The 12111-nt window shown below is 40.0% G+C and overlaps 1 protein-coding gene across 1 annotated transcript; it reads left to right on the top strand.

Annotated features, from left to right (window-relative positions):
• The first annotated feature begins 497 nt into the window (after positions 1-497).
• On the top strand, positions 498-1637 carry LOC148038981 (uncharacterized). Its single transcript, XM_087675522.1, has 3 exons — positions 498-759; positions 938-1043; positions 1157-1637. The coding sequence occupies exons 1-3, from the start codon at positions 673-675 to the stop codon at positions 1318-1320; spliced, it is 357 nt and encodes a 118-aa protein (XP_087531648.1). The 5' UTR covers positions 498-672; the 3' UTR covers positions 1321-1637.
• Positions 1638-12111: the final 10474 nt, after the last annotated feature.

Genomic DNA, 12111 nt, shown 5'->3' with positions numbered 1-12111 from the left:
CCCATGTCCGTGTCCACTTTCAAAAACGTTGCATAGAGACACATTGGGCAAGGGTAGGGGGGTCTCTCGTTGGGTGTGCAAGGAGCCTTGGACATTGATGTGGGGGGGTATCTCATTGGCTGTGCAAGGAGCCTTAGACATTGATGTTGGGGGGGGGGGGGGGGGGGGGGGGGCCGCCCGAGGCGTCAAAGTTGCAAAAGAATGTAATGATGAGCATTGACCAGCTTCACCTACCTTGAGAGAGAAAGAGGGGGTGAAAAGGAGCGAGGGAGGAGGGGGAAGCGTGGCGCGATGGGAAGCGTGGGCTCGAGCCTCATCATTTGGCGAGCCGTCCACGTGGCGAGGTCCGATCAGAGGAGGCGCTCGCGTGGACGGCACCAAAAGCGCACGATCAGTCCACGTAGCACATGCCGACAGAGCCGCACATGCTGACGCGGAGTATCTGAGATGGCCAAACCTGTCTTTACACACACACACACACCCACCCCACACACACACACACTCTCTCTCTCTCGTCCTTAATCCACTCCCCTTCTATCGTCGCTCCTGTCGTAGTGTTGCTGCTGTTATCACTCTCTCTGTGTTTTCTAGTCCCTCTGACGTCTCGCTCATCACCAGCGCAGCTTAATTTATCAAAGCATCCTTAAGCCCCCCAGCCCCCATCATCCCGCAATGCCTTCCGATGCAGCTGCTGCCGATTCGAAGGCCCATGAATCGCAACCACCACCCCCCCTCATTTCTGCATCTTACCTTCAGCTGGTATAGAGATTAATTATATCATCTACCGCCCTGTTGGGTCTTTTTAACTACGTCTGATCGTATTCAGTCGGTGTGATATAATTGCCGGCTAATCCTCTTTCTAACTATTGGTTACGCATTTAATTTTGAGGCTACATATGATGATGATGATGATGGTGGTGGTGGTGATGATGAGCAGGTGCAGCATCTCATCGAGCGGTGCCTCCTATTCTACATGGACCGCGACGAGTGTATGAATGCGCTGTCCAAGCATGCCGAGGTGAAGCCCGTGGTTACCATGACAGGTATCAATTACCATCATTTAACGCCTCTCTGGTGCTTAGGCGAACCACAATTATCAGCACATACTGGACTCGATGCAGCACTGATCATTAAATAGTTGTTCGTTCTTCATCAGTCTGGAAGGAGCTCGAGAAAAGCAACCCAGAGTTCTTCATGAGGTACGAGAGCCACTGCGTGAACATACGCCGCGCCCGTTCGTCATCAACAGACAGCTCGTCGCTTGTGAGCAGCAGCAGCAGGCAGGCTGCTAACCGGAGGGCACCCGACTTTCACGGTTAAGATAAACGTCGCCGTTGGCTCCTGACAATATGTAAATAGCCTGGCTTATTATCGATGCTACGTCAAATTTAAGAAGTATTTTAGTCCCAACATTGCTATTGTATAGTGAAGAAGGGTAGCAGCTCATTGCGTATGCATGTCAAATTCTCTCTTGACGGTAACACCTGAAGCAATTCTTCATATTTTAATTTTTGCACCCTCCTAATTGTGTATGGATAGTCCTAAAGCAACTAAGTTGGCTTCGGGGCACCTGCAATGCTTGTCAATGCGCTTTTGCAATATATAAATAATACACATTCAAGAGGTGGTTCATTGTAGTTACAGCCCTCCTTTGTTTAATTTTAACTAAACTCGGACAAAATACTCAAACTTTTAGAGATATTTATTTGGTGGTAAATTTAGGGTTTAGGGTTAAATGTGTTGACTTAAATGGCCATGAAAGTAGACATGCGCATAGACATGATTGAATAAATATTTCTTGTGCATATGTATGTACATATGCACAAAAGTGAGCATTAATGTGTCCAAAAATCTCTAACGTGTAAAAACACTCTTATTTAGTCAGATGAGTGAGTTCCATATACTTTCATTGGAAGTAGTTTTACATTCTAGAGTAAAAATTTTGAAGTGTGAGTGCAAAAGCTATCTTATGTGGATTACAAGTTAAGTTAGCATCACATGCAAACATAGATAATACATGGTTGAATGATCATATGACATTAAGGTATCCCAACCATTGTCCGTAGCTCTTAAACTAGTTGAGAAGCTTACCTCAATAAAGGAGTCTAAGTAAGCCTAATAAGGTACACATATTGTCTTGTGCCAAATGTACTTCACAATTTACATGTAACATCATTAGTAACATTTTTCATTTCATTATAAGTGGGTCAACCATGTTGATGACACTCATGGAACACATAACCAAAATGTCGTGTTTGTGCATATAGTACCCTTACATAGATCAATACCCATGTAATACATAATGATTTACCATAATCTACATACTAAAAATCTATAGACTAAGATAGTAAATGACTGTAATTTCTATATGGAAAATTTGGAGACAGACATATTTTCTTGACCAGTCATTCAATGAGAGAGAGAGAGAGAGATGACTGTAATTTCTATATGGAAAATTTGGAGACAGACATATTTTCTCGACCAGTCATTCAATGAGAGAGAGAGAGAGAGAGAGAGAGAGAGAGAGAGAGAGAGAGAGAGAGAGAGAGAGAGAGAGAGAGAGAGAGAGAGAGAGAGAGAGAGAGAGAGGGAGAGAGAGGGAGAGAGAGGGAGAGAGAGGGAGAGAATATTGCTTGAATGCCAATGAAAAGAGAGAGACGACTATATATGCAAATGGCTTTGTTTAAATAGAAAAAGGTTTATTATGTCTAGTTTGGATTTCTTGAATGCATGCCATGTAGCTTTTACTTAGCAAATTCAAGTTCGATGGATAGGTCTAAAAGATGCAAAAAATATATATACACACACACCACAATTTTGTAACCACTTGTACTTCTAATTGCTCACAAATATGTAATTGTTGCCATTCAAAAGTATCATGCTATTAAAAAGCAACTCCATAAGAAATAGTGTGAAAATTGAGTTTTGTGTCATCACATCAAAATAAGCATGTCCAAAACATCAACTCTTATCCAATATGAAGCACACATGTTATTTTCAATCAAATGAGTATAGTAAAGAGAGAAACATTGTAATCATGATGCTTGCATTCATTAAACTTTTCATGCACATGCAAAATATCTTTGTTATGTCACTAAAGAAACACAAGTTAAGCCACTAAAGAAATATCTTTGTTATGTTACTAAAGAAACATAAGTGCACCTATAAGTTGCATAAAGAGATCTAGCATTCCTTGTGTGCGGGGTGTGTGCAAGGAATGCTAGGCCGCTTCACAGGAACTTTTATTGCGTGAAGCTATTGTGAAGCAGCATTATGAGGGGAATAAAGTTAATGTGCAATGGTGTGTGGTTCATATATATCCTAGGGTGGTAGTGTGACCATTTTAGTTCCCTCATGCTAGCTAGTTTATATATTATAGGTTTATAGTTGTCTTAGTCCATATTTGTTAGGGGATTTGTAGGTGCATAAAGGTGCCTTCTAGTTTAGTGCTCATTTAGTGTATGAGAATATATAGATGTAAAATGTGTGAATTCTATTTTTGTGTGTGCATGTGTATGTGAGAAAGAGACTTAGAAGTTATTTGATACTTAGAAATGACCATATATACATTTATGATATAAACCACCCCAAGCATTGAATAGGCGTGAGGATGGTAAATGTTACATAAAGGCATAATTATAGTGAAATCTTGATCTATATAGGCAAATTATTTTTCCCTCAATGATGGGTACCTATCTCTCTCATGGTTTGAAGGGGCACATTAGGGTTTCCTAGGGGTTTGTTTGCTCTTTCTCTCTCTCTCTCTCTCTCTCTCTCTCTCTCTCTCTCTCTCTCTCTCTCTCTCTCTCTCTCTCTCTCTCTCTCTCTCTCTCTCTCTCTCTCTCTCTCTCTCTCTCTCTCTCTCTCTCTCTCTCTCTCTCTCTCTCTCTCTCTCTCTCTCTCTCTCATCGATGCATGACAATGGAGAAGAGTGGAGAGATGAGAGGAAGTCGAATATGTTGGAGTAGGTAAGACAACCATCCTTGCATCTTGCCCTATGTATAAGATTTTATATCTCATCATATGATAAATTACTCATCATGGTATATGTTAGACTGCCACCCAATGCAACCAAGAAATTAAAGCATTCATAAAATATATTAAGGGTAATTTAATTTATAGACACTCCAATGATATGTAGCCTAGAAAATATGTGTATTTGGCATAAGAGTTAAGTTATAGGGCCTAAGGTCTTTGTGAGGGAAACATACCTAAGGTTTTGATTTGGGAGTTTGGGATTTTGCATGTGCTATAAGTATGCATGTTTTTGTGCATGTGCACATCTTTGAGAGAGAGAGAGAGAGAGAGAGAGAGAGAGAGAGAGAGAGAGAGAGAGAGAGAGAGAGAGAGAGAGAGAGAGAGAGAGAGAGAGAGAGAGAGAGAGAGGGTTTCGTGCCTCAAAAAGTTGTTGTGAAGTAGCATCTCTCACCCCTCTGTTTCTTTCTTTCTCTCTCTCTCATGGTTTTATGGAGAAAATTAGGGTTCCCTAGGGCTCAAATTGGTTTTACGGGGAAAATTAGGGCTTTCTTGAGGTTAGGTTGGAAATTGTGGCCTTCTGTGTGTGTGTGTGTGTGTGTGTGTGTGTGTGTGTGTGTGTGTGTGTGTGTGTGTGTGTGTGTGTGTGTGTGTGTGTGTGTGTGTGTGTGTGTGTGTGTGTGTGTGTGTGTGTGTGTGTGTGTGTGTGTGTGTGTGTGTGTGTGTGTGTGTGTGTGTGTGTGTGTGTGTGTGTTCCTCAATCTCTCTCTCTCTCATGCTATTAGGAGGCAGATTAGGGTTTCTTGCTTTCTCTCTCTCTCCCTCTATATATACATACATACATACATACATACATACATACATACATGATGTTTTTAGGGGGGTACATTGGGATTGTTGGGGCTCATGTTCTATGTGTGTGTGTGTATGTGTGTGTTAGGGGGCACATTGGGGATTCCTAAGGATCATTTTCTCTCTCCCATGTCCCCCTCTTTGATGGCATTAAGGGGCACATTAGGGTTTCCTGGGGTCTATGTCTCTGTCTCTTTCATGGTTTAGGGAGCTCATTAGGGTTTGGTGGGATGCATGCTCTCTCTGGGCACATTAGGGTTTCAAGGCTCATGGGGAGACCCCATTACACTCATCCATCCACTCTCCATGTGTGTGTTAGTTTGCACATACACATATTATTGCAAGAATTCAACATAGCTTTGCCAAAAATTGAAAAAAATTTAGAAACAACTAATTGCCAAAGAAGAGAATTGATAAAGAAGAGTGCAACAGAGAACAATTGACTATAATCATTCCCCCATGCATGGGTAACCGCATTCCCCATGCATGTATTTATTCAATTTTATTCTCTTGGTGCTCCAAATACAAAAGACATCCCAAAAATAGGCCACACATGTCTCTTCCTTGTAATGCTAATCTTTCCCACTTCTTTTCTCCAAAGTAAATTTTTTTTCCTAAAGGTAAGATCTAAAATATCTATCATAATCTAGTCAAGATATACATCAATAAAATAATAATTTAAAGCTTTTATAAACTAGCTTGCAAATAATCACTAGCACTTATACATAGACAACCATCACACAGAGGATCATGCTTCCAAAATAAAATAATTCTATGCTATTCGAGCACCCAATAAATATTCATTGTGCACCATAAGCATTCTTCAACAAGATAATATCTTCTTTCAATAATCTATTACACCAAACACAAATCACATTAGTCCCTACAAATTAACTACCAAGCATGAGCAATCCGTGTCATATGCATGCTTATGCACGACAAGCTACAATGATGCAGCAATTAAGCAACATCGAAGATCCACAATAAATAAAATCATGTTTTTTTCCTATAATTTTAATAAAAAATACAAACACACATATAATGTGTGTGTATATGATTTGTGTGTGTGTGTGTGTGCGTGCGCGCGCGCGTGTGTGTGTGTCTGTGTGAGAGAGAGAGAGTGTGTGTGTGTGTGTGTGCGTGCGCGCACGTGCATGTGTGTAATTATCAAACCACACATACAAACACGTGTTTCTGTGTACCTGTGTTGATTAATATGCACACATGAGTGTGCAGTATGTGTATGCATATGCATATCTTTATTTGTACGGATTTCCTACCCCCAAGACAATGTTTGTGTATGTGCATGTATGCACACGTGTTCATATCTATGCATCTGCATGTTTGTGCACATACATGTGTGTCTATGTCTGTATATGTGTATCTGGGTGTTTGTCACATGCACACATGTGTGTGTGTGTGTGTGTGTGTGTGTGTGAGGCTATATACATATGTATTAATGTGTAATTTTGTGCCAGAGAGAGAGAGAGAGAGAGAGAGAGAGAGAGCGAGAGCGAGAGAGAGAGAGAGAGAGAGAGAGAGAGGCTATATACATGTGTAAATGTGTATTAATGTGTAATTGTGTGTGCCAAAGAGAGAGAGAGACACACACAGAGAGAGAGAGAGAGAGAGAGGCTATATACATGTGTAAATGTGTATTAATGTGTAATTGTGTGTGCCAGAGAGAGAGAGAGAGATTGGGCTTACTTAGACATTTAACAGATGCCCAATCTCTCTCTCTCTCTCTCTCTCTCTCTCTGACATTAATGTGACATTAAAGTGATATTTAATGTGACATTAAGGTCACAAACATTGAATGTGACATTAAAGTGACATATAATGTGACATTAAGGTAAGTCAAGGGGAACACGCATGAGGATGACCGTCCGGGCTCTTGGGTGCCCAAACGGGGTTAAGGGGAGCCTAGAACTAAAGAGAGTCCAAGAATAGTGGGACTCACCAAGGTTTGACGGCTGGCAAGCGGATCACGAGGGTCTGGCCAGCAATATACTAGGCAAGGCTGGGAGGTGAAAAAAAGGACTCGTGCTCATTCATCCGGACTGCTTCCTCTAGCTTTAATGGTATTCTTCAGAGTCATCTGTCATTGGTATCAGAGCCGACGGGTCTAGTCGTGTGGATCTGTGAAGTTCTTCAACGAAAAGGCAAAGTTGATGGGTCCCGCTATTCATTTCAGTCGACGAGTTTCAGTCGACGAGTCTTACCTCGTCGACCCGTGAAGCCGTTGGTCTAAAGCGCCTGGTGACACGTCATATTAAATTTGACGTGACGATTAACTGCAATTCGTCACTTATCTTATGGCGGGGGAGCTATTTTCGATATGGAACACCGTATGCTGGATCGTGCGCCGCCGAATCCTGGCTCACGCCCGTCTTTAAACGCACCAACGGATCCCCTTTCCGCAGGCTGGTCCTTCAGTTTCGTGAAAGTGAAGCTATTTTCTGGTTCATGAGTGATCAGTCGACTCCACGCTCTGGAATTTTTCTCACCAGTCCCGACTGCACTTGCATCACAAGTACAAGCTCAGCAGAGAACAAGTTTAGGAAAGGTGCATTGATGGCCTGCGTGATTATTAAGAAGGGGGCTGAATACTAGTCGTTTGTGCAAAGAAGCTCCATTTTCTGCGTGACCGACTTTGTTCGGGGACGATACAATTTGTTCCTTACTCTTCAGGTTTATTTACAAACTAGCAACAGCTGCCTGCCATTAAGATCAAGGAAGTACTTTACTTCGTATGCAAATTTCTTATCTTTGCTTTCCAATTCCAGTGTATTAATGGCAGAAAAAGGGAAAGAGAGAGTAATGGAAGGTTCTAGTTCTGGGGACCACCCTATGGTAGATCCCCATGAACCAGAGATGCAAGAAGAACAGTGGGAAGAATTTTTTGCTACACGAGAACAATTTGATGATCTTATGGCTCGTGTACAGGCTCAGGGGGTTCAAATGGGATTTTTAACCCAAACACTCACTGAAATAAAATCTCAATTAACTTTATTGTTACAAAGAGATAAAAATAAGATAGAAACCTCAGATGTCCCATCTTCATCGAAAGATTTAGATATGACTATGCGAGATCCTAAGGAACCCCACCATAAGTTGAGGGATAATCCAGTTTTAAAGGATATGAAACCCCCTCAGTTTCATGGGGAGGAAAAAGATAAAAATAAAGATACAATCTTTAATTTCCTCCAAAAATGGGAAGATTTACATAAACTTAAAAATACCCCACCACATCTCCAAGCATTGGAGGCTAGTTTAACTTTGGGGCCCAAAGCATATAAGTGGTGGCGAATGTTAAAGGAGGCAAATAAAATACCTGAAACTTGGGCTCAATTTGAATTCGTATTTTTGAAAGAATTCCTTCCTGAAAATGAAATGGAAAGAAATTGGGAAGATTGGGATTATGTCAGACAAAAGGGAAGACCCGTGCTGACATATCTGGAGGAATATCGTGAGATAATCCTCAAATTGGAAGGAATAGATGAATTTCAAAAAACAAGAGGATTCATTAGGGGACTAGACAAAGCCTGTAAAAAGGAAGTAAAAAGGAGTTCACCTAAGACACTGGAAGAGGCAATTAAATTTGCATTAATTAATGAAGATAGTATGCGTCCAGGTACACTCACTAGTCTCACTGATATGGAGCCCAAGTCTAAGGAATTGAAAACCTCAAAATTTGTTGGCAAATTTAAAAGGAAAATGCCATTTTTAAGGGTAAAAAACAACCTTTTGAAAAGAAACCATATGTGAGGCCATAGTTAAGTCCTGATGACTTTGATAAGGCCAAAAAAGAAAAGTTGTCTTTCAATTGCCTATCCCCTAACCATGCTGCTTGGAATTTCCCTCAAAAGAAAAAGGGGGAAGACAAAGGAAAGGATAAGGACAGGGGCAAGGGAAAAGAAAAACAAATCCATGTAGTGCAGACCTTAGAATTAAAGGGGCATGAAAAGTACAAATCTTTAGAGGTCTTGCACATGGATGTACAACATAAGTGTTGTATGTCAACTTCTATATGGCAGCCTACTTTTGGGCCACATGATTTACTTAGAGTACATGGATTGATAGCTTGAAAGAGAGTTAGAGTCATGATTGATGACTCTGCTACACATAATTTTATTAATTATGCACTTATCAAAAAATTGAAACTTCCCTAACAAAAGAGTGGGCATCAATATGTTGTTCGTATGATGCAAGGCCAAGACAATAAAATATGGGATACAATGGTATCCAATTTGGAAATTGAGATTCAAGGATATAAAGATAAACTTGATTTCCAAATTATGAATATGGAAAGAGCGGATATTGCTCTAGGGAGGGAGTGGCTATGGGGTTTGGAACCATCCTTAAAACGTAGTTATCACCATAATACACTGGAATTTGAAAGGGATAGTAAGACTCTTGTTATTCAAGGTGAACATGAAGTATCTGATAATCCTTTGATGTGTTCTACTGAAGTTCAGAAGCTGATAAAGAAGGAAGTTTGTGAGGTATATATGTTATGGTCTCTTCCTGTACATAACACTTTTACTTTCTGTAGTATAAAGCAACAATTTTCTTATGTTTGTGAGTTGAATGTTAATAATGAATTAAGTAGTTTGTTAGATGATTTTAAAGATGTGTTTCCTTCTGATTTACCAAGTGGCCTTCCACCAGATAGGGGTGATATAAATCCCCAATTGACATAAATAAGGATACACACCCTATTTCTAAACCACCGTATAGGTTAAGTGAAACACAGCATCAAGAAGTTGAAAGACAAATTAAGGATTACCTTGATAAATGGTTTATACAACCTAGTAATTCACCTTGGGCTTCACCAATTTTATTGGTAAAGAAAAAAGATGGTTCTATGCGACTTTGTGTTGACTATATAGCACTTAATAAAATAATGGTGAAGAATAAATTTCCTATGCCCAGAATGGAAGATCTTTTTGATCAATTGCAAGGGGCAAAATTCTTCACAAAGATAGATTTAAGATCAGGTTATCACCAAGTAAGAATTAAGGCACAAGATATTCCCAAGACAGCATTTCATACTAGATACGGGCATTATGATTTTTTGGTGATGCCTTTTGGCCTCACTAATGCACCAACTACCTTTATGAAGCTGATGAATAGTGTTTTACGGCCCTATCTAGGACATTTTGTAGTAGTCTTCTTGGATGATATCTTGATCTTTAGTAAATCAAGAGAAGAACATTTGGAACACTTACAATTAGTATTCCAACTGTTAAGAACACATTTCCTTTATGCGAAGAAAACTAAATGTGAATTCTTTGCACAAGAGGTCAAATATTTGGGGCATATTATCTCGAAAGAGGGAATCAACATGGATCCAGAAAAAGTAAGGGCAATTATTGAATGGCCATCTCCAAGGAACCTAGAAGAGCTGCAGATCTTCCTAGGTTTATCTGGATTTTATCACAGATTCATTCGAGATTATGCCAAAATAGCTGTTCCAATGACTGACCAACTTAAAGGGAAAGGAAAAAGTTTTAATTGGGGAACAGACCAAAATGAAAGTTTTCAAAAACTTAAGGTAGCTATTGTGATAGCTCCAGTACTATTAATTGTGGATCCCAATAAACCGTTTGTGGTTGAAGCTGATGCCAATGATAAGGCGATAGGTGCGGTCTTATTACAAGAAGGTCGACCAGTTGCTTTTGAAAGCAAGAAATTAGACCGTGCAAAACAGAATTATTCTGTTTATGAGAGGGAGCTGTATGCAATAGTACATGCAATGAAGAAATGGAGGCACTATCTGTACGGTGCCAAACTTTTGAATTTATCGGATCATGAAAGCATTAAGTGGCTTAATGATCAACCGGATTTACACGAGCGTAAAGCCAGATGGGCCGAACTCCTCCAAGAGTTCGACTATTAGATAAGATATAGAAAAGGAAAGTATAATATAGTAGCTGATGCACTCAGCAGAATGCCCATCATTAATGAATTGAGTTTTACTCAGTTCACTTCCAACTTGCTTGAATCTTTAAAAGGGAAATGCCAGGTTGATCCGACATATTCCAACATATGGGAAGCAATAAAAAATGGGGATCCAAATGAAAGTGCTTCTACTGAGGAAGGAATATCTGAGGATGTTCAACAAAGAAATGGAGCATTAGGGGTTGCTCAAACTGGATTCAAGTGGAAGAATTTTACCATTGATAATGGTTATTTACTCTACAAGGGTAGGGTATGTGTCCCAAAAGATACAGAAATAAGGCGCCAGATACTCTTTGACTGTCATGATACCCCTAGCGTGGGACATCCAGGAGTTAATAAGACTTATAGTCTTATTAAAAGGCAGTTCTATTGGCCTGGAATGAATAAGGACGTCCTTGACTATGTGGTCAAATGTAATAAATGCCAGGTTAATAAAGCTGAAAGATTGAAAATGGGAGGACTTCTCCATCCACTAGAGATTCCTTCGAGAAAATGGGAGAGTATCTCCATGGACTTTATTGTTGCTTTACCCAGAACACAGAGGGGGCACGACTCTGCATGGGTGATTATGGATAGGTTAACCAAAATGGCTAGGTTCATTCCAACTTCAACTGATGTTACAACACCAGAATTGGCTAGATTTTTCGTAGAGAACATATACCGATTGTATGGCCTTCCGACAAATATAGTTTCTGATCGGGATAGAAAATTTGATAGCCAATTTTGGCGTGCAGTATTTAGAAAATTGGATACTAAACTTAGCATGAGTATGGCGGATCATTCGCAAACAGATGGGCAAACTGAAAGGGTTAACCAAATCCTTGAAGATATGCTTAGGGCATTTTCGTAGAGAACATATACCGATTGTATGGCCTTCTGGCAAATATAGTTTCTGATCGGGATAGAAAATTTGATAGCCAATTTTGGTGTGCGGTATTTAGAAAATTGGATACTAAACTTAGCATGAGTACAGCGGATCATTCGCAAACAGATGGGCAAACTGAAAGGGTTAACCAAATCCTTGAAGATATGCTTAGGGCATATGTAAGTAAAAGGCAAACTAATTGGGAAGAGTATTTACCGATAGCAGAGTTTGCATATAACAATGCCAAGCACTCTTCCACTGGATATAGTCCATTTATGTTAATGTATGGGTTTCAGCCCAGAGCTCCTTTTGCAGTAGGACTGCATAAGGAAAAGGTTCAAGCAGCCAAAGACTTTTTGGAGGATATGAATAATATGTTAAAATTTGCTCAAGAAAATATTAAAAAGGCTCAAAATCGAGCTAGAGTATATGCAGATCCTCACCGAAGAGACATC

The sequence above is a fragment of the Lygodium microphyllum genome, chromosome 3, assembly GCF_053477565.2.
Source record: "Lygodium microphyllum isolate KBCC chromosome 3, Lygodium_microphyllum_v1.1.10, whole genome shotgun sequence".
Lineage (NCBI taxonomy): Eukaryota > Viridiplantae > Streptophyta > Polypodiopsida > Schizaeales > Lygodiaceae > Lygodium > Lygodium microphyllum.
Note: the sequence above shows the minus strand (reverse complement) of the source record. Positions and strands in the feature narration are given on the sequence as shown.

What these genes read in the sequence shown, in the direction of transcription:
- LOC148038981 (XM_087675522.1), top strand. Translation starts at nt 673, where the DNA reads ATGCCTTCCGATGCAGCTGCTGCCGATTCGAAGGCCCATGAATCGCAA. An exon ending in CTGCATCTTACCTTCAGCTG is followed by an intron (nt 760 to 937) that starts GTATAGAGATTA and finishes GATGATGAGCAG; the next exon opens with GTGCAGCATCTCATCGAGCG. An exon ending in GCCCGTGGTTACCATGACAG is followed by an intron (nt 1,044 to 1,156) that starts GTATCAATTACC and finishes GTTCTTCATCAG; the next exon opens with TCTGGAAGGAGCTCGAGAAA.